The sequence below is a fragment of the Marmota monax genome, unplaced genomic scaffold (genome assembly GCF_021218885.2).
Source record: "Marmota monax isolate L192 unplaced genomic scaffold, Marmota_monax_Labrador192_F-V1.1 WCK01_AAM20220418_F8-fsc00002, whole genome shotgun sequence".
Taxonomy (NCBI): Eukaryota; Metazoa; Chordata; class Mammalia; order Rodentia; family Sciuridae; genus Marmota; species Marmota monax.
In genome coordinates this window covers 27,821,063-27,847,280 of record NW_026693571.1, presented here as the reverse complement: position 1 = coordinate 27,847,280, position 26,218 = coordinate 27,821,063, and the positions used below count along the sequence as shown (strand labels likewise).

The 26,218-nt window shown below is 40.2% G+C and overlaps 1 protein-coding gene across 11 annotated transcripts in view; it reads right to left on the bottom strand.

Moving 5' to 3' along the window:
- The window catches only part of Fam13a (family with sequence similarity 13 member A), a 362,563-nt gene that overhangs the window by 10,337 nt on the left and 326,008 nt on the right, over positions 1-26,218 (bottom strand). For all 11 annotated transcript variants that reach the window (XM_046459235.2, XM_046459236.2, XM_046459234.2 and 8 more), the window contains 7 exons: positions 19,593-19,740; positions 11,316-11,529; positions 10,475-10,613; positions 9,752-9,833; positions 8,711-8,931; positions 8,027-8,110; positions 1,415-1,510 (listed from right to left, as the gene is read on the bottom strand). In XM_046459235.2, the coding sequence (XP_046315191.1) occupies positions 1,415-1,510; positions 8,027-8,110; positions 8,711-8,931; positions 9,752-9,833; positions 10,475-10,613; positions 11,316-11,529; positions 19,593-19,740 (984 nt within the window). The remainder of the gene's footprint in view (positions 1-1,414; positions 1,511-8,026; positions 8,111-8,710; positions 8,932-9,751; positions 9,834-10,474; positions 10,614-11,315; positions 11,530-19,592; positions 19,741-26,218) is intronic.

Genomic DNA, 26,218 nt, shown 5'->3' with positions numbered 1-26,218 from the left:
ACATTGAGAACCCCTTCCCCTCTCCCTCCTCCTCTCTGGGCTTCCTCTGGCCACACCAGTATTTGATTACAGTCTTTTAACTATTCTAACCCCTTCCCACCTAAACCTCCCAGGAAAACCTAAAATGACCAAAATTATTCTCCAAGTTGTAGCTTCCCTTCAGAGCCCACACCCATCCATCAGGGAAGACAACTGGGACAAGAAGAGCATGTGACTAGGTTAACCAAACACTCAGAAAAATCCTAAAGGCAAACACACCTGACTTTCCTCTTTCCTCCTGGTCACAGTAACTAGAACACTACAATCAGCTAAGGAGAATAACCAAGCTCAAAAAGCAACACGAACGTTATCTACCTCCTCTGTTTAGGAACCCTAAGGGTTCTTAACTGGAGAAAGAAAATGATTCCTTAGATTCAATCCATTTATTTATGAGTTTATTCTACAGGAAGTTTCTAGAAGAGTAGCTGTCTTCAAATACAGCTGCCTGTATCCTCCCTTAGTCATAAAAAAAAAAATCACGTTAAAAGAAATATAAAAGCATATTGTAGGCCTAGGAAAAACCAGGGGATTTAAGGAAGGAAGAGACGAGATCAGCAGCTGAAATGAATATGGATCTCTGCAGTGACTTCAAAGTGAGGAGGTGAGTGCCCATAAAGAAAAGTCAGCACAGGGCATAAGGGCAACCAATCAGGTAATGTCCCCGCCCCCCAGAGGTGGAGAGGGCACTAACATCGAACTTTAGTGACCAGGGGTGGATGCCCTGTGGCTGGGCTAAGGGATGGGAGCAGGCTGGCTGGTGCTGGATGGCCTTGCTGCTCCCTAACCTGACAAGATAACAATCCAGGGGCCAAGAACAGCGAGCCCAAGGATGGTGGACATAGAGGGCTACTTCAGAACCATTAGCTTGACTCCCTTTTCTTACACTCCCTCTACTTCTCCACAGCACCCAAGAGCAGGAGACTCTTCCTAGAGTTCCTTAGAGGATCCTCCCTGGATTGAACTCTCAAGGGAGCTGTCCCTCTGTGGGATGGGGAAAGACTGTGGGCAAGCCCCTGGGACTAGAGAGGTACTGTTTGGAGTGAAGAGCCTGGAGAAGGTATAGCCCCTGTCCCCTGTCTTTGAGGAAAGGGTCAGGGAGGTGGCTCAGCATATGTTAGATAGATATATATGGCCAAAGTGTGTCTCCCCAAATTGTGTGTGTGGGGCAGATTCTATAAGCTTCAGATGTGCTCACTGTAGGCAAAGATAGCCTCAGAAGTCTGATAAAGTCTTCATTCCTCAAGCTTGTGGGCCATGGATATTAATAACTGGTTCAAGCCTTTCATGAGAAAGCAGGTTAGAGCCCTATTAATATACCCAGGGTTCTTTCAATCAGAAAGGGAGTGTATCAACAATAGGCAGGTATTGCACTCACAATGATGGGTACAGTGTTGACCCGGGACAGGATCTGTTTCACTAGCCGGTACCTGTCGTATAGTGGCTTCATAACCTGACGTTCATTCTTTGTCACCTGAAAAGCAAGGACAAGATTATTAAGAAGCCAGTTTCCAGGACTCATGCTACCAGCTGTCCAAGAGAACAGCCCTGGTGGGCCCTTGTGTCCTACAGAAAATACAGGTGTTACAACTCGAGTCTTTTAAACTATTACTTATTCAACAAATATTTAAAATACATACTTCAGTGGCAGATCAGTGAAAATCATTCTATTGGTAGTATTGCTTTTCATAAATCAGAACTATGGCCATTCTTCCCAGCTATCCCAGTCCTTGGTAATTATCCTAAAGAACTAAAGTCATCATGCTATAGTGACACATGCATACAATTGCTATGACATATGCATGTTCATAACAATTCACAACTGCCAAACTATGGAACTAGCCTAGGTGTCTGTCTCAGTGAATAAATGGATAAAGAAAATGTGATATATATGAACAATGGAGTTTTACTCAGCCACAAAGAAAAATGAAATTACGTCATTTGTAGGAAAATGAATGGAACTAGAAACCATTATGTTAAGTAAAATAAGCCAAACTCAGATGCTCAAGGATCATGTATTCTCTCATATGTGGAAGCTAGAGAGGAAAGAGGAAAGAAAAGTATAGGAGAGTGTGTGTGTGTGTGTGTGTGTGTGCGTGTGTGTGTGTGTATGCGTGCACTGCAGGTAGTCTCATGAAAATCAAAGAATAAAGAAAAAGGACTACAAGGTGGGTGGGGGAAGTGCTGCGGAGTGATATTGGCCAAATTATGTTATGATATTGTGTGCAGGTACCAATATGTAACAACAAATCCCACCATTATGTACAACCACAATGCACCAATAAAAAGTATGGAAAATTTTTTAAAAAGAAAAAAATATAAATATTTGTACAAAGCAACAAACAATGGTCATTTTTAAGTTCCTGCTTAAAACTACTCAAAGGTTCAAAATTCCCAGAGGACTTGCTAGTTCCTGGGTCCATGGAAGAAGAAAGCTTGTGTTTCTATTATAACGCATATCATGCGGTCCCCAAGTTATTTACATGCCTTTATGCTCCATGAAATCATTGTGTTTTTAAAAACAAGATTCTGGCAAACAGCAGGTATTCAAGAAACATTTGCTGAAAGAGCACATGGATGACTCACTCATCCTTGTTTCCCTAAAATCTGGCACAGGGCTCAAAATGTTTAAAGGATGAATTCTCTAGGCAGTAGAGAACAATCAAGCCCAACTCCCTGGCATAGCATTTGAAGTTGCTCATGGCCTGCTGCTTCTCTCTGCCCCCATCATACCTAAAGCTCCGGAAATAAACTAGGCCATCACAAACCTCCTTGTCAAAGTCCTTCTCCCCTGAAATGGCTTCCTCTCTGCTCCTTTGACAAATTCCATATCATGAGCCACCTCCCAGCATGCAAGTGTTTTCTAACATCCCCCTACTTGGGGAGACTAATCCTCTCCTTCATGTCACCACCCCACTCTGTGTATGCCTTGCAATTTTATAAACTTTTATACTCTATAGTAACTATTTACACATCTGTCTCCTTATTTAAACTGAGCCCCTTGAGAGCAGGACTTTGTTTTTGTATCCCTAGTCACTATTTCAAAGCCTGACATAATGGAAATGTTTCATAAATATTTACAAAATAAGTGGAAGATTGTCGCCAACCTAAGTAGGTATGACCAATTCACAGGTAAGCATACATTTTCTTTTGGTTACTTCAATGAGGAATGAGATGAAATCTCTGTTTTCAAGTCAGGTGTTTGTCTTCTGCATTTTTTTTTTAACCACTCTACACCTGATAAGGCAAGAGTTGCAGACATAGGAAAGAGCCAGTAGTATCTAGCTTTGACCTTTCTCTTAGGGGTCTTTTGAACTTTCAACTTCAACAACAATGCTGGATCATTCATAACGGATTATCCTTTGTGGCTGTTTGTCTTTGCCAGTCTCAAAGTGATCAACAGTAAGTGCATTTTGGATAAACACCACAAGCTAGAAGAAGAGACTACCATCATGCAAAACATTTTGTGGATTTCGCATCATTAGTGAAATAACAACCACCACCTCACTTCTGTTGCTTCCATGATCACAATAGTAAAGGGAGATTGGAAGGGAACTCATTATTTTTTATGAAAAAGACTGAGAATCAAACCACAGGTGTTACTACTACACACCCATCACAAGGGCTAGCACAGAAAGACCAATAGTGTCCAGTGTTGGCCAGAGGACTGGACAACCGGAAGTCTCCTTCCCCACTGGTGGGGGTGGAGTACTTTGGAGAACTATGTGGTAGTTTTGTGTCAAGGTTGAACCTGCAACCCATCAATTCTGCTCTTAAGCACAGACCAGCAAAGATGGCCACTGAAATTCTCTGAGCCTCACTTTCCTAACTGGTAAACAGCAGAATTCAGATTAGAAAATCTTGACCACCCATAATTGTTTGAAAATGACTTTAGGCCCAATATGTTGTGTACTATCTCTTCAAAATCCACTCATTCCTCTTTTAAAACTTTAGTTTTCATTTAAATGATAATGCTGAATGATTTTCCAATGTGTGGAAATAGGATTATTATTAAGATGTATTTTTACACACAAATCAAAACATAACTATCTAGATATGAAGATCTAAAGGGCAAAGGCTGCACTTCCCACTGTCTTTGCTTATGATTTAAAATTTTTTCTAGTGCTCACTTACTACCCTATTTGTTACTCAATAAGTTTCAGATAATATTTCAAAACACAATGGGAACATTAGCCAATAATTGTCCACATTTAATGAGTATAGAGTCTTGATTGGAAATCATAAGGACCCCATTAGATAACTGTGTTTGCCTGCCTTTATGTTTTGGGATGGTTTTGTTTTAGCCTCAAACAAAACTGCCCTACATCACACTTCGGTTGCAATTACCTGGACAGAACCATAAAGGTGAATGGTAAAATGAATCACATATTTTGAAGATAAGACAAAACTGGAATAATGCAATCTTAGAGTTAGAAAAGTGTTATATGTTCACATGATAAAGTTAATAGGTAATGAGAGGGTAATGATTTGCCTGAGGCAATAGAGCTGGGTCAAAACCCAAGTCTACTGACTCCCAGTTTAAGTTTCTTTCCCTTCACAAATAAGTGAAGCAGGATCTTGACACACTGTGTTGATGTTCATTTCTTCATTTTAAGGTATTTGACTTGACAGGATTTGACTTGGCTGTCCTTGAAGTCTGCCTTCCAAGGTGAGAGCTCTGCCTATGTTGAGTTAACAAAGATTTCTGAACAGTGGCATAAAAACACTATTTGTGAGAAAATATACTATAGATATATAAAAATTACACCGCTTCAAAATCTCAATAAAACAAAGTAGTCTGAGTGTGTGTGTGTGTGTGTGTTGTGTGTGTGTGTGTGTGTTGGGGGGTGTACCTATGCATCACAAAAATGCTGGAAGACAAAATGAGATAGACTCTTATAACTGTTGCCTTCTTGAATTACTAATTTGGAAAATGCCAACTTTCATTTCTTCATTTTAAGGTAATAATAGTAGGCTGGCTATGCAAAGATTCAGAAAATCCTAAACAGCAGCTAACCAAAGGGTGGCATTTATATATGACTCTATGATTGGCATGAATGTGTACCTGGCTATGTTTCTGCTGTACTAGGCCCCACAGTTTTGAAACACAGGTTAAAAGATGCCAGTGAGCAAAGAAGAACCCATGAGCTCTGATCAAACAACTTATTCTCTCCCTCAAACTTTTATGACCAAAGCCTGTTGAACACTAAAGGCACCACAATGAGCTGCAGTTATTTGCTCTACTTTTCTGTGCTGTGGTCTTTTGATGAGATCCTTAAATGCTGAAAAGGACACACTTCTGACGTGCCCATGTGTGAATTCTTGTTTTCCATCTATAGCATGCTCTGTTAAAGCAAACAAAACTGCCCTACGTCACTTTGGTTGCAATTACCTGGACAGAACCATAAAGGTGAATGGTAAATTGTAAATGCATAGAAACAGCAGCTGTTTTGACCTGTGATCCTGATAGAGTCTTTTAAAACCAGAATCTGTGGACTCAGCAAAAACCCGTGAGTTCTGAGCACCTGGCTTCTCAAAAACTGGGACTTGGAATGACAGTTCAGTTCTGGAAGCATCTTTATTTTTTTGTCTAAGTATCCTGTCCAAATGATATTTACAGATCAGGGTTCATGGCAACACCATGGATCTAAGAAAAGTTCAGCATTTGATTTTCAGACTGGCCAGATATCAAATGAACTCTGCTTTTCCTGAGAAGGTTGGTGTATCACTTTCCAGAGAGAGGCGGAGTCTGGCCAGGGACCAGAAAAAAAAAAAAAAAAACAACACTCAAGTTTCCTAGAGCATTCGTTCCCCGTCCTACGAGATGCGAGGACCCATCAGAAAGAATGATGAAAGAGAAATGAATTAGGAGGACCAAGAACTGATAAGAGAGTAAAAAAGGTGCATTCTTTTTCCTGATTTAATCATTTAATCAGAAGTTGGCCGCAGAGTAGAACATATAATTGTGACAGAAGTAAAAACTATCATTTACTCTGCAACCCCCAAAGTCACCCTGTCCCACTTCCTCAGTGCCAAACATCTTACCCATAAATATATGTATACATGTCTGTCTGTGTGTCTCTCTGTAATTCATTTAATTTCCATGACAACCCATAACAGACATCTACTCTATAAACACAGCACTGTGGGCCAAAGAGGTTACCCAAGTCGCCTAATGTCACAGAGTTAATCTCAGTCGGGGTGGTTCCGAATCCAGATCTGTGACTCTAAGATTCACAGTGACTGGGCGAGGCCTTCATCCAGGTGGAATGAATCTGCCCAGCTCTGAGCAACAAATACAGCAGCACACAAACCAGTGAACTGGCAGCAAAGTTAAGACAGTCCAGAAGGCAGCTGTGAGCTCTTGGGAGCCTCAGGCAAGGAAGCCCTTGAAGAAGCCTCGCAATGTCATAACTGGGATCCACACAAGGAAAAGAAAAAACATTAAAGGAAGAAAACACACAGCATCACCAAAGCCTGCCTGTTGGCCACAAGGAGATCTACACTTACGGTCTAAGGTCATGGTGGAAAAGGGGTTCTTCTCTGTCCATAGAAGTGTTCAGTTCTACCTATACAAATTCTGAATACTCCACTTGAAAAGAAGAAAGTTGCACAATATATTTGAGCTCCAGAGCACTTACTGTTTGGTTCAATGCCTTTACAAAACTTGGGGGAAAAAAAAACTTGGCTGAAGCACGAACGTTATCCCAGGGTACTGGTATTTTTCCACTGCAGGGACAGGCCAGCAAAATCAATCATCATCAGCGCCAGCAATTTTTTTTTTTAATTTAAACTGATATATTCAAAACCAAAATGCAGTGGAAAATGTATTCTGCAGCTAGTCACTGGGCTCATGCTGTGTGTCAGGTCTCACGTTAGCTGCTAAGATTAGGTTCATCACTAGGTGAACAAGGCCTGGAATCCCTGCCCTCACCCGTGTGGAGACTAGTAGCTAGGGGTGTAGCTCAGTGGTAGAGCATTTGTTTACCTTGTGCAAAAGCCTGGGTTCAATTCCAAGAACTGGGGTTGGGGGGAAGTTTAGGAAATCATTCTGGAAGCACTTTTATTTTTTATTTGGCAGCGTTGGGGATTAAACCCAGGGCCATGGGCATGTGAGGCAAATACTCTACCACTGAGCTACATCCCCAGCCCTGGAAGCTTCTTTATTTAAAAGACTTAAGAATATATTTTAGATGAAACAACTCTATCCATTATCTAGTTGTGACTGAAACTATGCTTTTTGGTTATATAAAAATCCATCTTTGAACCTAAGTTTCATAATTCCTTATACCTGTTTTTAAGAATTTGTTTTGTCCAGTTTTAAATAACACTGTGAACAGAAAGAATGTTGCTAAGAGTAACCGACAAAAACAATGTCTGATTATATGTTCCTCAAGGAAGACGGCAGAAGCCTATCATGCTGCTGTCCCTCCACAGCTAGCAACAAACATTCAACAAACACTTGCTGACAAACAAAACCACCTCAAATGCTTCCTGTTGTTATGAAAACACAAAGCCATATTTTGGATGCCTCACATTTTGGTTGTGAACACAGCTGAAAGTCCTCAAAAACAGGCACTGGTTGCAACTGCACTGCAGTTGGATGAGCAAGCTTAGAGAAAATGGCAGCTTATGGGGACAGACCTGGGACAGGGACGTCTCCTCACACCTGGGCTATGTGCCTCCTCTGTACTACCTCTGCCCCTGCATCCCTCTCCTCCATCTTTTCCCTCCTCAAATAGGGACACCAGTGACTTCATTTTTGCTACATGCTAACTTTCCTTGGAATTTAAGTTCAGCATCGACTAGATAACAGAGTTCTCTTAACTGACTGAGCCTTCAAAAAGTTGTGATATGGTGTAAATATGTAGTAAACCTCCTTTACAAGTGAAGAGAGCAAACAATAGGGAACTCCATTTACTGAACATAGAAAATCTGGTCCCAAAGTCAGAAAATTGACCCCAATCAGAAAATGCAGTGTATCACATACCGGCCTTCCGTGAATGCTTTCATAATAGAGGAGCGCCTTCTGCAGAGCCACTTTCTCATTAGCAATCTGCTCTTTGGTCATATCCTGAATAAACACAGGGATAAGAAATGAAAAGGGGAAAACACCTGTGAACATTCCAACTTCTTTATTTAAACAAACCTCCTAAAGGAGGGTTAAAAATAATCCTCGTCCAACAGTTCTCCCTGGCTCTGTCCAAAGCTCACTTAGGAATGAGCTAATCCTGACCTCTAGCCAGCAACACAGACAACACAACAGAACCATCATTAACTACCTGGGGCTCCCATGTGGCAGCAAAGGCAAGTGGAGCACTGAGGACAGCAGGAATGTGAGGCACACGGGGCATAACTGAATGGCCCATGCAATGACTAAAGCAGGTTACACAGTCCTGAAGGTTTAGTCTAAAATCTTTCCACCTCAGATAATTATAAACTATTAACTTCAATAGGGTCGGTCATTCTGCAATACATGTAACAGAGCTGTCTGCTTTCAACCTGTGGTCAAAAACCAAAGTGCCCAACAGGTGAAGCACGCAGTTGTTTCATCTGCTTTCTAGACATGTGGACTGTTTACAGACCATGGCCTTCCACAGGGATTCATGTGACACCCTGTGTCTCTACCAAGCTGGTGGCAATGGCATCAGCAGTTGGCTGGGGACCTCCACACCTTAATGTCCTCAGGACGACTGGTTTCTGCCCTCTTCTCCTGGAGCTTCCTCTGGATGGACTCCAGGGTGGCTTCAACGCTGGGCTTGATGGCTTTATCTACCAGCTCCTGCTTCTTCTCGTCGTCTTTTTCAAGCTGGGAACCAAAGCTCTTGGGAAGTGTGTTGCTTCGCTGCCTCACCCTGGGCGTTAGGTCCTCTTCAGATATCTTTAGTTTTGATTCTGAGTGAGAAGATTTGGGGAAGAGACAGAGATGAGAACTGAGCCCTGCTGAATCCAAATTGTTTTTCTGTGATGTCACTAACTGCTTAGCCATGGCTTTTTTTTTTTTTTCCTTCAGGGAGTATCTAATTATAATATCACTGAAAATCCCTGAGTTATTATGTAAAACCCAAAATAATGATAATGTCTTCCTGGATTATCTGGAATATTTCCCAAACCCTAATTCCTGAGAAAGCTTTAGCTCTGTAACACCCAAGCTTTAGCTACACCAGCCTATTAGCTGTTCTCAGACTGGGGCAGATGTTTTCCCAGACCTGTTCCCTTAGCACCTAAAGAGATGAAGGGCTCTAACACCCATTAGCTGGCCACTTGACTTGGATACCTCATTTTGAAATCATTTCACTTTGCACTGTAGTTGTTTATATGACTATCTCCTAAATGACAGCAAGCTTTTGGAGGGAAAGGGGCCAAACCCTTTTTAGATTCATCTCTGTGTCTACCTCGCTTCTCCCAACACCACAGCAGATGAAGTCTCATATTAAACAAATGTTTAAGAAGTATTGACCTGAAACCATCGTCCTTCTACTAGTGATCTGGGGAAATGCAGAAATGCTACAGAATTTATGTCTTAGCTGGTCTGGTTGCCCTGTGATTGAAGTCATGGGAGGACATGGAAATGACCCCGAAGAACTGGGAGCACCGGAGAGTGTCTTCGGGACCTGGGAATACCCTGGCAGTGGCACCCATAGGAGCTGAGCTGATGGATTTGGTCCCAGCTTTTTGTATGGAAGCTATACTACAGGTCCAGAACTTCACCTACCCTTAAGTTGCTTCCGGAATTTGGCAAGGTCATTTGTCCACTTCAGAACCTCTGGATTGGCTGCTTTGTCACTGTGGGAAGGCTGAAAAAAAGGAAGTCTAGAGTCAATGATTCAGAATAGGGCAGGGAAAAGCTGCCAAATTTGATGATTTTTCTTTTAAACTAGGAAGGCAAAGTTGGGTGTCATAGAATAAGAAATCAACCACAATTCATCAGAGCAAATTCACAAATGCAATTCCATCCTCCACCTAGCTGGTTAATTTTGATGCTTTCAATTCCCCAGGGGTTAAAAAGCTGGATCATTATAATCAGGCACTCGTGTGGTGTTTTGACCCCTTTTCTGTCATTTGTAGGGCTCAACTTGTAAGGAGCAGAAAACAGAGGAGTCTGATGGTCACACTGTAGCCACCATTTGTTCCACTCTTATAGGAAGCGCTAAGGATAGTGCGGAGAACAATGAGCTCAGTATTAATGAAATTTTGGAAAATAATCTTGAATTCAATTTTAGCCAAACAGAAGATTTCATTCAATACTTTCCCCCATTCTAGATCACTGACAAATTTACAAGTAGACTTATGCTTGTGCAATAAAAATGGTGACACCTGGTGAGCAGAGCTTAACAGGATTCACTACTCAGTGTTTATTGTCCTTTTGAGATTCCCTAGGAATTAACTCTCACTTCCTGGGGAGAAGCAGGGGCAGAGGAGCCTGTGGGACACTCACTCTGTACTTCCTCTCTTCTTCAAATCTGTCCTCAAACTTTCGGATCTTCTTTTTCAGACTCTGAATCCTTCGTGTGAGCTGGGCGGGTGTCAGGTCCTCTTGCTCATCATCATAGGAACCCAGAGAAGAGCTTCGCCGCCTACAAGAGGCAAGACTTGGATCAACTGCCTGAGCAGTCACCGACTGTTGGGAGGGGCCTTGAATGTGGGGTGCCATGTGGCACAGAGGAGAAGAATCAAAACAACCCCCCTGCTCTTGACTGAAAGGAAATTAACTGATTCATTTTGTGACTGAGCTCTGCATGTCTCACTTATCATGGGGGTCTTTCTCTTACATTTATGATTAGCAAAGTTAGAATGAAATGTTTTCTACAGGCCTGAAAGTTAAATTTGAGAGTGCTTTGAAAATGAAGTGCTAATGGAAATTCAATGTGTGATGCTACAGTTGGGTTACAGTTCAACTGGGAAACTACTAGATAGCCTGCGGAGTAGGGTGGAGAACTTCAGATTTGCTCTTCCATAGACTTACATGTTAATTTTTTTTGGGGGGGGTACAGGATGTTGAACCCAGGGATGCTTATCTACTGAGCCACCCCCGCAGCCATTTTTAAATTTTTGCTTTTGAGAAAGGTCTCACTAAGTTGCTAAGGGTCTAAGTTGCTGAGGCTGGCCCCAAATTTGTGGTCCCCAGCCTCTCGAGTTGGCTGGAATTACAGGTGCATACCACCATGCCTGGCTCACTGCTTAATTTTGAGAAACTCGTCAGCCATCAGCACCATGCTTATCTTTTTTAATATTGTGGGGATAATACATCTGCTCATCAGCAACAGAGAATCACCTACCTCATGAAAGAATGGGAATTCGGGGGAGAAGGAGGCACTTCTGTGTCATCCAGGTATTGGCGACTCTGCCCATAAGCATAAAACCGAGGAGAGAGCATGGGGTCACTGTCCTCATCCAGAAGCTGGCGAATCAGGCGCCCCGCCTGTGGGGAGAGGCGAGCTTCATCAGAGTCCACGTTCTCTCGCTGCCAGGATGAGAAAGTAGGGATGGGTTCTGAAAAAAAAAAATGGTGAGAGGTTAACAGCTTTCTTAAAAGCATGGTTATTTCCCAAGTTTCCTGAAGATTTTAGGAAGCTGACCACTGAATGGGTTCTCATTTTAGATCCAAGGTCCAGAGTAGGACACCATGTCCAACCCAAATCACCACTGTATTTGACAGCCATCATCTGCATTTTATCTCCACTCTCACTTGCCTTCATAAAAAGAGTTTGCTAGGGCAACCTTGAGGAACAGCTTTGAAGGAGCAGAGCCGATGGGTGATCCCCAGCTTCACTAGCAGGGCAGCCATGACCACTTTTCTGTGGGAGAGCATTACTGAAAACAAGCAAGTGTGTCAGGAAGGGAGGCATCTGGCACCACAGGTTCCGTCCTTCATGAGTCTGTAAGAGCCTACCTATGGAGGGGTTGACAGCTTCCATTTAGGTCATTTGGCAAACTGTTTTGTGTGCTTCTGCTTAGTGTGTGGGATTAGCATGTTTGTGCTGTGTGCTTTGCAGTTGGAACTTAGGAGCTGCTCAAGACTAGGGAGAGGGAGAAGCATAAGTAAATTAGTCAAAAGAAGAAAAAAGAATGCCTCATAGAGAACAAGTTATTTTTAGACAATCTGTAAGAAAAAAAAAACATACTCAGCACAAAATCGAGTTTGGAGGAGGTGAGGGAGGTTATTTAGTTTCATTTACTGTAAGATCCATCTCAATATATTCTTTTCTTTATTAAAAAATCATATCTAAAATAATTTAAAATAGGTTTTAGGTGATATGGAGTATTTCATTTGTAATACTCTGCATTAAAAAAAGACAGTTATGGCTTAAATTCACTTGTGGATTAGTGATTCACCTAAAGCTGGAATTCGCCCAGGATATTAAAATCAGGATACCTAGAGTTTGAGTCATGAACAGTTAGTAGCTCCTTCAGCCATGAAACGGTACATGTATAAAATTGTCTGAAGTGCATATTCAGCTTTTTATCTAGAACATTAGAGCTGGTGTAAATTCATTCATAATCCAATCTTGTGATCTTCTCATCCCTGCTGCACATTAGAGTCACATGGCAAAACTTAAGTAACCACGCACACGTGAGTCCTCATACCACCCAACCCATATAATAGACGGATGGACACATGCCTAACCAAATACAACTGAATGACTGACAGACAGCCTTATACACATGTAAAAGCTGTCTGAGAGATGTTAATGTGGGCCAGAGTTGAGAACCCCTGATCCAACGCAGATTACAGATACAGAATCCAAAAACCAAAGGAATTTAGAGCAAAAACCTAATCAACAACAAGAGTTAGGCCCAGAAACTAAGTCTCCTGACTTCCAGATCAGTGTCTTCATGCTCCAGTGCCTCAATTACAGAGCTGACTGCCTGAAATGTTTGAAGAGTTGACAATGTAATAAGGAAAAAGAAGAAGCACAAGTTAAAAACAAAAAGCAAACCTCATATGAAATGAGGGCTACAGGTTCTCCAAATTTAAAGGGACCCAAGTTATCTTCAAACATAAATATTTCAAAAGATGAAAGCAGCGTTGAAGACAATGATTCTTACCCATTGAGACTTAAAAAATGAAGAATGTTTGTGGATGCACTTGGCTGAGGCTGAGACAATGGGAGGAGGCTATCATTTGTACAAAACTCTGTCAGGCTGCTCCTGCTGAGTAGCAGGGCTCAGATATGAGCAGCTCGCTTAGATCTGCCACCATAAAGGGATGAAAAAAAAAAAAAAAACACCAAACCGTCTGGAGGTGCAGTATTGGAAAATAATCTGTAGGAAAATAAAAATTTCATGTGAAGTTGCAGAAAATTAAGCTGTTAAACTGACCAGATTACATATTCTATTAAATAAGACAGCAGAAATTTTAAGTTCTAAAATCAACAGAGCCAGGAAGAGAAAGGGTTAAGATGGCTTTAATAGCAGTGCAACCAGCAATAACCTAACCTCACCACAGAGTGGCAAAGGAGCAAAACAACTGGGGGAAGGGCAAGAAGCCCTTTGGCTTTGGCAAAACAGTCTAATGTTGATATTGGCATATGGCTATGCTATTAGTTTATTTCTACTCATCAAAAAAACAAAAAAACAAAACAAAAAGACCAGTTTGAAAGGTATTACTTAGATCCTAAAACCCTCTGATTTCTTTGAATCTAGCAGAATTTCTCTTTTAAAATATTACCACCAATTTTTAAGTTTTTAACAATGTGGTCCCTGGCTACAAATCATTTTGCAAAAAGTGTGCCCATTAACCAAACATGTCTCTAATAAAGTATAAATTGTGATCTTGAATTCGCTATGAAGTAGTACTCACAGAATCAAATCATGATTGATGCTTGGTGGCTAACACAGGGCCATCTACCCCTTCTTGTCTGTTAACGCAGCTTTATTTTGTCGCTCTATTCTCAACTAATCACTTCAGTGACAGAAAGAACAAATGTGTCTTTTTCCTATTGTCACCACTGGTATATAGGAAATACACAGTTGAAGAAATTCCAGCCCACTGTGTTTAAAGCACATTGGGGCAAATGAATTCACTAAGCATTGTGAATTTTGACTTTAAAAAAATAGAAATATTTCATCATTAGTCTGCATATAGAGAAGTGAAAATCCCACCTATACAACATGAAATTTTTTTCTGTTTTCTGTTTTTTTTCTTCCTTTTCAGATATCCCATACAGTCTTATAATTTCAAGAAAGTTGTGAAACGACAATACACAGTTCACTATAACTAAAGAATTAACAAAACCAACTATTTCTATAGTTTAGTTTAAAATGATATAAGAACAAAGGTATTTCATGTTTTGATAATTGGTACTAATTGGAAAAACAAGCAAGATATAAATAAGTGGTACATAAAATGTCCAATTGCATTACCTGTTTGGAAAACCAGTTTTGAAGATGTATTCACTGCCCATTCCCAATGGCTATTTTGCGAAATATTTTCTATTTTTAACCAGTAACTCTAGAGCAATGAAACAGACAAGGATATTGCAAGGGAATTATTCAAAGGAAAACCAGAAAAGATTTGAGGCTTCTAATTGGATTTTCATCCCAAAGCACTACTTAAAATAAGAGCATTTTCCTATCAAGACCAGAATTCCTTGGATATAGTGATTTTGCTTTTAGTCATGTGTTTTTTTTCACAATGAACTCTGGACATAATATGACATATTTCTCTATTAAAAATTAATCTACCCAGGTCAGCTGACATGATAAGCAGGTCAGAAATAATGGAGACAAAAGTTGTATTCCTGCTATATAAGTAATAAGGAATATGTCCCTGGAGAGTTCCAATATTGATATATATAGTACACATGGAAATGAAGGAAATTCATGGCAGGGGGAATGGACACCCTGTGTGATGCTCATGTGTTCACTGGGTCACAACTACTCTTTGCTTAGCTGGATGGGTCCATTACTATACAAAAGAAACAGGCTGTTGAGATGATTTATTTCTAAGAAATCTGCACAGAATTAGGGAAGCCAGTGTTTTCCACATTTCATTTCCAACTATGTCATTTAGAGCCATAACTTTGCTTTTTTTCTCAGTTGTGTTAGAAGGAACCTGCATACTCCACACAGAGAGATGTAGGCCCTACTGGGGAAGCTCTTTACTGAGGGAAGAGTTTCATAAAATTTTCCTTGGTGGTTTCAAAATTCAATTTTAGAATAATGATAGTCCTGTTAAATTATTCAAATAATCTTGCAAATTACAAGATTTAGAATGAAATTTAAGCAGATGGTTTTATCAATCACATATTTAATCCTTAAATTTCATGTATTTGCTTTGCCTCATTGTAAAAATAGTAAGTTGTTCTTCATTAGCTCCATTGAAATCATTACTGAATGCCTGGAATAGGAGAGGGCTGAAGACTTAACTTAATGAGAATATCCCCATTGGAGTTGACTTTGATCCATGTATCTGCACATTACATTCAGTTGCTTAATCAGTTACTAATTCATTACCCCACCTGTCTTTATTCCTTGCACATCTTTAACAAAGCTATGGCCAAGGCCCTGTCAGAGGCCCAGCTGGAGAAATCTAGCATTTCCCAGTCCAGACTCCAGAAGATTGGAGTGATATTGTTAGTCCTTAGCAAATCCATGGAGGGTCTCATACTTACTAGATCACTCTATGGTCAGGGCCATCCATGGTCATTGGGTGGAACTGGGCTCTTTTTTCAAAGAAAGCAAACTTAGGCTAATATTTTTTCCTCAAAATATCCTAAAAGATATTTATGGAAGATAGTAATAATTAACATTCACATAGCACCCACACCATGCTGAGCACTTTGCATATTTAGCTCATATAATCTTTGTGACAAATTTACTAATTAGATGTTACTGTATCTATTATTCATCAGTATCTGCTGTTGTTACCTATTTAAAAATTAGAAATTAAGGCAAAGTGAAGACAGGTTTGTTAACTTGCCCACAGAGTTGGTTAAATGGCAGAATCCAGATTTAAACCCAGGAGTCTGGCTTGTCACCACCTGATTTTCTGCCCATCATGACACTTGACTAGCATGCTTAGAAAGAGGCATCAGGAGACTGTATTACTTTGAATCCTCACTTTGTTTGGGGTCAGTTTTCTTATCTGTATGATGGGAGGGTTCACTTGGGAAATCTTTTTTTTTTTTTTTTGAAATTTATATATGACAGCAGAATGCATTACAATTCTTATCACACACAGAGAGCACAATTTTCCATATCTCTGGTTGATACAAAGTATATTCACACCAATTCGTGTCTTTATTCATGAACTTTAGATAGTAATGTCCACCACATTCCACCATCATTTCTAACCCCAGACCCTTGGGAAATCTTTTAAGATCCTTTGTTTCTCCATGATTTTTAAAGAGAATTTCCTTTTCCAAAGTTATTGTCTCCAAGCAGTAAATTACTAGTAAGATATATGAAGTATTTTATGTTCTTTAAAAATTACCCTTATAAACTTAATTTTGCCAGGACAAATTCAATAAAATAGCTGAGTTCACCTCAGTACTTTAACAAATGGTACCCCAAATCAACTGCCCCAAGAATTGCTGCCAGAGGACATTCTAATTATGCAATTCTGAGGACTTTCAAAAATACAGAATAGTACATTTGATTTATATATTAATTTAACTTTGTAGAAGCCCTAATAATGTGGTCAGAGATCAAATAATGTAGAGAGATCAAATAATGTGCCCCCAAACATAGTTACATACAGTGAAAAAATAAAAAGCTTGGTTATCTGCCAACAAGTATGATTAGACCATCCTACGTTCACTTTTTAAGGGTTGCACTCTCCATTACCTATGGGATTCACTCCTCTTTTCGTTTCCAGGATACTAAGCCTCAGAAACCAGAGAGCATCATTTCCACTTGGGAGCACATAACACAGGGCTCACCCCAGCAGGCTGCTCACTAAGTACTGCCTCTCAGAGAGTCCCCATTTCCACATTAATCAGAGTATCAACTATGGCATGGGGATAGGGGACAAGCAAGCAAACCCAAAGGAGAGGTTACTCCACACGGTGGCTTTAGGAAGGCCATGGATGGAAGTTTACAGATGGATATTGATTCATATGTTTTGGGTAATTATTACTTTCACTGATATACTTTCTTGCATTGGTTTCACGTGCACAGCTTAAATTGATGCAAAATTCCATCCTTACTGGAAAGCCACCATTTGTTTCTTATTGAAGCTGTAACAAAGGTGATATTTCAACAATGAAATCTGTTGTTCTCATTTTATCTACCTTTATGCAGAAATTCCAATATTTTAACTATACTTATGGTTATGTCCCCATCATAATGCAACTTGGAAAGTTGGAATAAATATACAATTTTAAAAAGTTCATTGAGGGTAGAAACCAAATGATCAAAATGGCCTTGGGCTGGGGTTGTGGCTCAGTGGTAGAGCTCTTGCCTAGCATGTGTGAGCACTGGGTTAGATCCTCAGCACCACATAAAAATGAAATAAAGATATTGTGTGTCCACCTACAACTAAAAAAAAATGGCCTTGAAATAAATCCATGTGGATTTTTTTTAAAGAGAGAGAGAGAGAGAGAGAGAGAGAGAATTTTTTAATATTTATTTTTTAGTTTTCGGCGGACACAACATCTTTGCTTGTATGTGGTGCTGAGGATGGAACCAGGCCGCACGCATGCCAGGAGAGCACGCTACTGCTTGAGCCACATCCCCAGCCCTCCATGTGGATTTTTTAAGATATGCAAGTTCAACAATAAATGCAGTAACTGGCAAAAAAAGAAAGAAAAGAAAGAAAAAGTCATATAAAGCTATTTCACAAATTACATGGATAACACAATTCATTTTCCTAAGCCCATTTGGAATAGAATGTATTTTTTTCCAATGGGCTTTCAAAAAATTGTATCTAAAAGTTCCAACATAAAGTATTGGTTTCTTCACATTATTATTTACCAGCAGAAAATTTCTTTACATTATGAAAAGTTTTAAGAAAACTATAAATGGCTTTCAACCACTCTTCGAGAGAATTTTTAGCTTTACATTAGCCCCTTTAAGTGTGCCAGAGATTTATAATCTCTCAAGATAACAATAATCAAACTGAGTCCATTTCAGGAGGAGGAGTAGGGGGAAAGGTGACTAATTTGATTTCTGACCTCAAATCCTAGTTTTTATCTAGAGCTTTATGTCAGACCATATCCCTAAAACCCAAACAGCCTTGATTTTTATTATTGCTTTTTTTCTTTTATTTGGGCAACAGTGACTACTATGAGACTCTTGGGGGTAGAGAAGAGCAGGTTGTTTTCAATGCATGAATTAAAAACGTGATTATTTCAAAGTACAGGAAAATGAAACAAAAACCAGTACCCAGAAATATATCACTTAAAACAAAACAACCATGCATTTCTTTTCCCCCTTAGTGAGTGTACTGTGAGTTGGAAAGAGTACAGAAATCTCAGATTGACTACCTAATTATATGGCAAGAACTAGAACAGGTTTCTTAGATTACAAGAAAGAGAATTAGAATAAAAACAGTCTGCCTGTTCTCAATACAGCCCTGGCTGCCAGGAGCATAACTGGGCTCCTCCTTTTCACCAGTGGTCTTTTCCAACGCCCTTTGATCCTGCATCTCAGGTAATAAGCAGAACTTTTTGGTTAAAAAAGGAGGAGGGGGTAGGGAATGAAAAGGGGGAAATCTGGGTGCTAAAAAGGACTGATTTTCATAGTTGTGGTTCTCTGCTAAGTCATGCCTCTGTGCTGAATCTAGTAGCATGATCCTCCCAGATCCTTCCTTCCCACACAGAGTACAGAGGCGGACTGGCATGTATTTTGTACACACACTGATACATGTTTAGATGAAGACACAGGGATTGTGAAAGCAGCAGCAGCAGCTTGAGGAAAATGCTGCAGTGTCCTCCCAGGCTACCCTTGTCTTCCTCAAAGTATATTTCTATTGTTTTCACCAAAAGTCTCCAGAAAAGCCAACCTAAAACATTTACAGGGTTTCAGTAAGAAGCACTTTTTATTTAGTGTTCTCTTTGATAAGCAAATCCAAGTTTGTTAACCTGAATAAAAAAAAAAAAAAGTGGACCCATAAAAACAAACAAAAGCAAGCAAAGAAAAAGATCTTTCTTGAAAACCAGGAAGATTTAATGATAGTGGTAGCTGGCTGGAAAGTATTGTGGGAAGATGGGGCATACTCACAGAGATCTACAATGCACATTGCTGGGTACTACTGGGAGGAAAAGTCACACATAGCTACTCCTGGTGAGTTAAAAAAAAATTAAAAGAAGATTGCAAGGTGACTCTGTGATAAAGGGCAAGTACATTTTGTTTCTTAGACTGCAATTATCTGGGGCAATGTTTAACCGGATATGTTCCTATACCAGGTAAAGGATTTTCAGTCACTTAGAAATGCTGTTACTTTTCTGCATGCCTAGCTCTTGCGTTCTCTCTCTCTCTCTCTCTCTCTCTCTCTCTCACACACACACACACACACACACACACACACACACAGTTACCCGCCTCTTACATTTGCTTATTTATATATGCTTTTGTGATGTTAAATCATCCAAGTGCCAGTGATCACCTACCTTCCCAGCTCTTCTCATCACACAATGCCGTCAGGTCCAACTGGGGCACTTCTGAGACAAAGCTCTCTGGCTGGTCATCAGCATCTTGATTCCTCTGCTGTTTGGTATCAGGTATGCTGGGATGCTCCTGGATCTTCATTGTGGTGCTCTGCAAAAACAGCACAATGTCCCCAATAGCTACCGTTCAGCAAAACCCAAAAACGTTTGCAGTAATTCCACTCCTGGATGAGACCTCCCAAGCCACAGCTGCTAATGCATGCAGCATGGAAATGACAATCATAGCTTGATGCCCCCTGGATACTAGCTGGCCACTCTCATGCAAAAAGCAGCTGTCCATCTGCGCTCGCTCCTTTAACTTTTCTTAGTGAGAGAAACAAGATGATTTTCCACAGGCAGCTCCTCCTGATAACTGCAGGCAGCTGACAGTCTGGATGATTGCTGATTGGGGCCAGGAATGAGGGAAAGGAGTTTGTGTTTCCTTAAAGGAGCATGGCTCTCCAGACTGTAAACAATAACAGCAAGCCACCGCTGTTGCTAAGGCGGGGGTAGCAACACGCGGTACCTTCTGCACACAGACTTCTTTGCCCCTTAGTAAATAGTCCTGCAAGGGCACGAGAGAGGCTGGGGACATGAACACTCCCCTGCCGCCCACAGGCATAGCTCAATTAAGTGGGGCTAGCTGCATATTCCCAGATTTCCTGTGGCTGTTTTCTCATAGTATGGGGAGGAGAGACTATGTATGCAGCAGCTTGGTATTAAAGCATTTTGCACCATTCAAACAGCATAGGGGGTTGGCATCTTAGCTAGCAAGAAGGCATACAAACTTTGGAAATGAGCCAAAATTACACAGGGAGCATAACTTTTTTTTTTTTAAGTAAAATGCCAAGAGCTGGTAAGTCAGTGATGCATAATTTATATCTTAAAAATATGGATCTGTCACTTGCTTTCCTGCTATTCATCTACTTTGAATACTAAAAACTCAGTTACAGTTGGTTTTGCTCATTGGCAGCACCTACACCAGACAAGGACCCATCTGAGGGAAGGGAAAACCCTCCCGCAAAGGTTGATATTCAAGATCAGTGGTTTTGTGTTTTTTAAAAAAAGTAGCACTGAAACTAATTCTGTTTCATTGAGATTCTCTTTCTATCTTGCTCTTCTGGCATAGTATATAAACCAAGTCATTGTCACCATTCCTACTCCCATAAAATTATAAACAAATATGTTAAGAGTAGTATTTATTCACAGACGTATTTTTCAAGTAGCACAGATCTGCATAAACTATTTTCTTTGAGAGTAAATGGAAATTTATTTTGGCAAATACACTATCACTAGTTGAAAAAACTAAGAACATCTGGAAGTCATAAGTGAATTCATTAATGTAGGAGAAATGTTCCTATGCTTAAAATAAAGCACTATTTAAGACTTGCAGCTACTTTTAATAGCTATCCAACCCACTTTGAAATCATCAGGGGAATAGTCAGCGCTTTTACTATGATATTTCCATCAAATGATGCATAAGGACGGGTATTCTCTTCACATTTTGGGATGAAATGAAACATCATCAACAAGGTCACGATGAGCTACTAAAATAGATAGAAATGCAAAATAAATCTGGAGCTGTTACTTAACATGCTCTTTGCCTATTGAACAAAACAAAACAAAACAAAACACAGAATGCTTATGTCACAAAAATTATTTGTCTCTTGAGTTGAATCCTAAGTGGACCAGGGTTCAATGCTTGTATCCAGTGCTCAGATTTTTAAAAGTTAAGAGTTAGTCACTGCTGGGCGCGGTGGTGCATGCCTGTAATTCCAGCAGCTTGGGAGGCTGAGACAGGAGAATTGAGAGTTCAAAGCCAGCCTCAGCAACTGTGAGGCACTAAACAACTCAGAGAGACCCTGTCTCTAAATAAACTATAAAATAGGGCTGGGGATGTGGCTCAGTGGTCGAGTGGCCCTGAGTTCAATCCCTGGTACCAAAAAAAGAAAAAAAAAAAAAAAAGAGTCACCAGCTGTGTGTGTGTGTGTGTGTGTGTGGGTGTGTGCATGTGCACGCTCACGCACACCCATACACAAAATATGCATTCAGTAAAGAAATATCAAACCAAGATTTATAAGGTTTATTATATTCAGAGATATCAAAAAAGGGAAGAGGACAAAAACCACAATTTCATTTTTAAATATGGTGTTTTCTGCACATGGAAGAAATACATCATATATTTAAATTATCAAGCTATGGGAAGGACACGAGTATTGCTCACAGGTACACCTGGATTTGTAGCAAGGTTTTTTTTTTGTTTTTTGGTACTAGGGACTGAACCCAGGGGCACCTAATCACTGAGCCACATCCCCAGCCTTTTCATTTTTATTTTGAAACAGGGTCTGGCTAAGTTGCTGAGGCTGGTCTTGAACTTGCGATCCTCCTGTGTCAGCGCCCCCTCCCCCAGAGTCACTGGAATTACAGTGCACCACGGCGCCCCACTGTGGCAAGGTTCTATTAGTTGGGTGCTTGGGTGGGGTTGCGCCCTGCACTGAGCCTCCATTTCCTAGTCTTTCCAATGGCATTAATGATAGTAATCTTGCAAATTCTTGTAAAAATTTAAGAGGAAGTAAGCAAGGTCTGGAGCACAAGATATACAAATGGAAGCCCTCCTTCTTTCTGTCATTATGTGGCACCATATAAAGATAAAACTTCTAGCGAGGGGGTGGGGAAAGCACCTCCAACTGGACTGGAGGGGAAATGTGGTACATCAAAGGATGCAACAAAATTCTAAATGCATCATGAAAAATATCAGTGAGTAGAGCCACTGGTATTCTGCCAGGAATCAGCAGCAGCAATTTTGCTTAGAGGCAGAGAGGTGTGGTGGGCAGGCCTGTGGTGGATCGTGCGTCATACAGAAGAAAGGAGCGCTTTACACTTATGTGGAAATACACACACAACTTGCCCTGTCCTGCTGGGCTCTGACCTGCCCCTAAGGTTGCTCTTTCACTTGCCTGAAGCTCTTAGAAGCCCAAGTCTCAGTTTCTGGCCCTCCTGGTCACTGAACCCGACATGGTGTCCTAGACACCAGGCCACAGCAGGCAGCAGGTGGTTTCATGTGCACATGGGGCAGGGATGCTACCCGCTGGCTGGCTCTCATGGAGAAGCTATGCAGGCTCTGCAACAGTGTCCCAGTATCAACATCTCTCCCTTCAAAATGTGGCCTCCCTGCGGCACCTTGCCAGAGGGCCCGCACTAAGAACACCTATCATAAGGACCGCAAATACTATTTGCTTATCTGTTTCTCTAACTGGATCATTAAGGTCAACATGTCCACAGAAGTCTCAAATACCAAAAATATTTTTGGTCTAAACTTTTCCTTTTGTTTACGTGTCTAATATCTTCAGTTAAATCAGAGGAAAAACAACGTTTCACAATTTTCAACTCAGAGATCCTTAGGTTGTGATGCCACACACCAAACCCTTGGCAAACACGCTATCCCATATGAAAATGCACAAAATGTCTGTGTCTGGAGATAAACTGAGTGTCTGACTCTGAGAGGAGACAATACGATAGGTAGAAAAGGTTGGGTTTTGGAGGCAGAGACCTGGATTTAAACACTAGCTAGTGAAGCTTGACTAGCTTTAGAAAAGGTTGGGTTTTGGAGGCAGAGACCTGGATTTAAACACTAGCTAGTGAAGCTTGACTAGCTTTGAGGCCTTCAGTGAGACAACCTCTTTGAATGTTAGCTTTTTCTTTAATACGAGAACAACCTTTCATAAGGTGGTTGTGAAGATTAAATGGAAAGTCTGTAAAGACAGAGGGTCCATAGTAACTCTAAAAGAAAACCTATTTCCATTTCTACTCCCCTTCCCTTCCCCTTTCACTCATTCATTGGCAAGTGCTTACTGAATACATACTATGTCCTAGCCACCAGAATTTGGGAATGAACAAGTCACAGGATTTTGTGAGAAAGAGAGTTTGAATGTACAAGTGCTGGTGTCACACGTCATAAAAGAAAAACATGGTATGCTGGAAAGCTAACCCCCAGTGCTCACCCTTACCTAGGGCCACAGGTGAACTTCACATTCAGGTCAAGGAGACATTAACTTTGAGTCTAACAGTCTAATCTTTGCCAAGACTTGTCCCTTTCTAGTTGGGCCTGACTTTTACGATCCCCAGACTTGACTGATCTTGCCATTTCCCTGGCTTCAAATAGTTCATGATTTATTGTTCCATTCCTTCTCCCTCCCTGTACAGGACAGTGATAAGTGACCTCAAAGTTTACCAGAGCCAGGATCGGCAACACTGAGAACATGCTGGACAATGTAGTTTGCACAGGAAAAAAATAATAACCACAGTTATTAACTGAAGAACCACAGAGAACCATAAACATTTATTGTTTGGCCTGACAATAAAGGAAAATGGACATAACAAATTTCCAAAATTCATGTGAACTGCAAAGTGTCAATAGCCTTTGGTGACTATGGATGGGGGATATTTCAGAAATCTGCCTTCTCAGGGCAAATAAAAGCTTACACTTGAGATCTTGTGATGACTAATTTAATTCTGGCTGAACTGGAAAGTCTCCATTTCTCCCTTTCTCTCTCCCCTTTCTCCTTTTCTTTTTTTAAGCAGGATAAGAAAAATGGAAATAGTCTTTTGTTTATGATGAATGTCTCGTTTGTTATCAAGGGCATGCTTCTAAGCTCTCTTAAGCAGTGGGCTTAGAAAGCACAAAGAATGTAAAAATACCTTGAAGGAATTTAACACTTCGTTGACCTTATAATTCTGACATAAAGTGATCTCTCTCAGATAATGTAATATCCTCCCATGTCGCTAATCATTCTTACTTGTTTTGCTTCCTTGACAAAGAGACTCATTGTAAGGTTATTAGTGAATATTCTGGATTTTATATGAAGCATATAATACTTTCACAATAAAAAAAAACATCAGAAGAAATTGAAGCACCAGGTCAAGTGTGCTTCCACTGTAAGCAGAGCTCTCTCTGTATTTTCAGTGATATCTTCTAGAATCTAGACAAGACTCCTGATGCTTAAAGCTGTGAAAGGGGTTCAAAAACAAAAGAACAAATACTCTAGACTCCACATGCCCAGAGAACAGTGTGCTGAGCTCTTTCTTGTGTTACCTCATTCCATATGGCCCATATGACATTTGATTAAACATCAGCCTTTCTAAAACCTATCTGAAGAAGCCATACTTTCATTTGGGGGCATTTTGAAAAGATTCTAAATTTTTTTCACTACAGGGTGTCACTAAACAAATTTTAATCCAAATCACCACATAAGAAGTAGAAATGTTTTAAGAAAGTTCTCCTGGAACTCTGTTCAATACCTACCTTGTTTACTTAATATGTTCTTGCATCTACTCCCAGACACCCACTTCCAGATACATCCCCAGCCCTGTTCTTAACAATTCTTTTTAGAAGGGGGAAAGTCCCCAAAGGTATGTTCCTTATATTGTAAAAGTTAGTCATATATATAGATAGATGGGTGACTCTCAATATACCCATCTGAGATATTATCAGATCTTTTTTGGGATAGATTACCTACATAATTAAAAGAAATGAAGGGGGATAGTAGAGGATAGGAAAGGCAGCAGAATACAACAGACAATAGTATGGCAATATGTAAATCAATGGATGTGTAACTGATGTGATTCTGCAATTTGTATACGGGGTAAAAATGGGAGTTCACAACCCACTTGAATCAAAGTGTGAAATATGATATATCAAGAACTATGTAATGTTTTGAACAACCAACAATAAAAAAAATGAAAAAGACAAGTAATAAGTGGTTAAGTGTACATTCAATTTCAACATATGCCTTCAAATATACTTGATGGCTGCAAACTGATTATTTTAAAAAAATAAAGTCACGTCACCCTTGTGCCTGCCTTTGAGAAGCAGACCCTCAATGGGTCTGTCGGCTGCCTGTCCTCATTCTAAATATTGGTTAAAAAAAAAGAGAAAGAAATCAAAACCCCCCTTTCCCTCAATAGCTGTCATTTACCTTGTCATCTTAGATGAATCTGAGAGTTTATAAGAAGAATTTTAAAGGACAATATTAATGAGAACAAGACTCATCTTAAGGGAAAATGGAACTGGAAAAATCATCATACCCATTCATAGTGGGCATGTAAATTCTGGTATCTCAATCTGATGCCGTAGGAGACTTGAAGCAAAATGAATGCTGGTTAAGCAGAATTCTAGGAAGGGGAATCAAAGTCTAGACCTAGTTTTCATCTCTGAAATTGAGGGATTACTGCTGTTTTACCAGAAAATCAGATACTCTTTGGGTGGTCTAATACATTTTAGGAAGTGCTACATCTACACACTGACACAAGGGGAGAGCTTTAAAAATGGGAAACAATTCTTCTCACAGTCTTTCAAGAATAATAAGAAAATATATTTCAGTGAAAGAAATACACGCCTTCATGATGGAAATAATCCCAATCTTTTGGGGTGATGTGTCTTTTTTTGCTCCTCTGGCAGTGCTAACGGGAAGGTGAGTCTAGATTTTTAACTCACCACCTCATTTTATTTCCTAACTGAAACTGTCCTGATGACAAAGATTATTAATAGTGACTGCTTAAGGAGTGCCAACTGTCAGCTGGGCACTGATGGG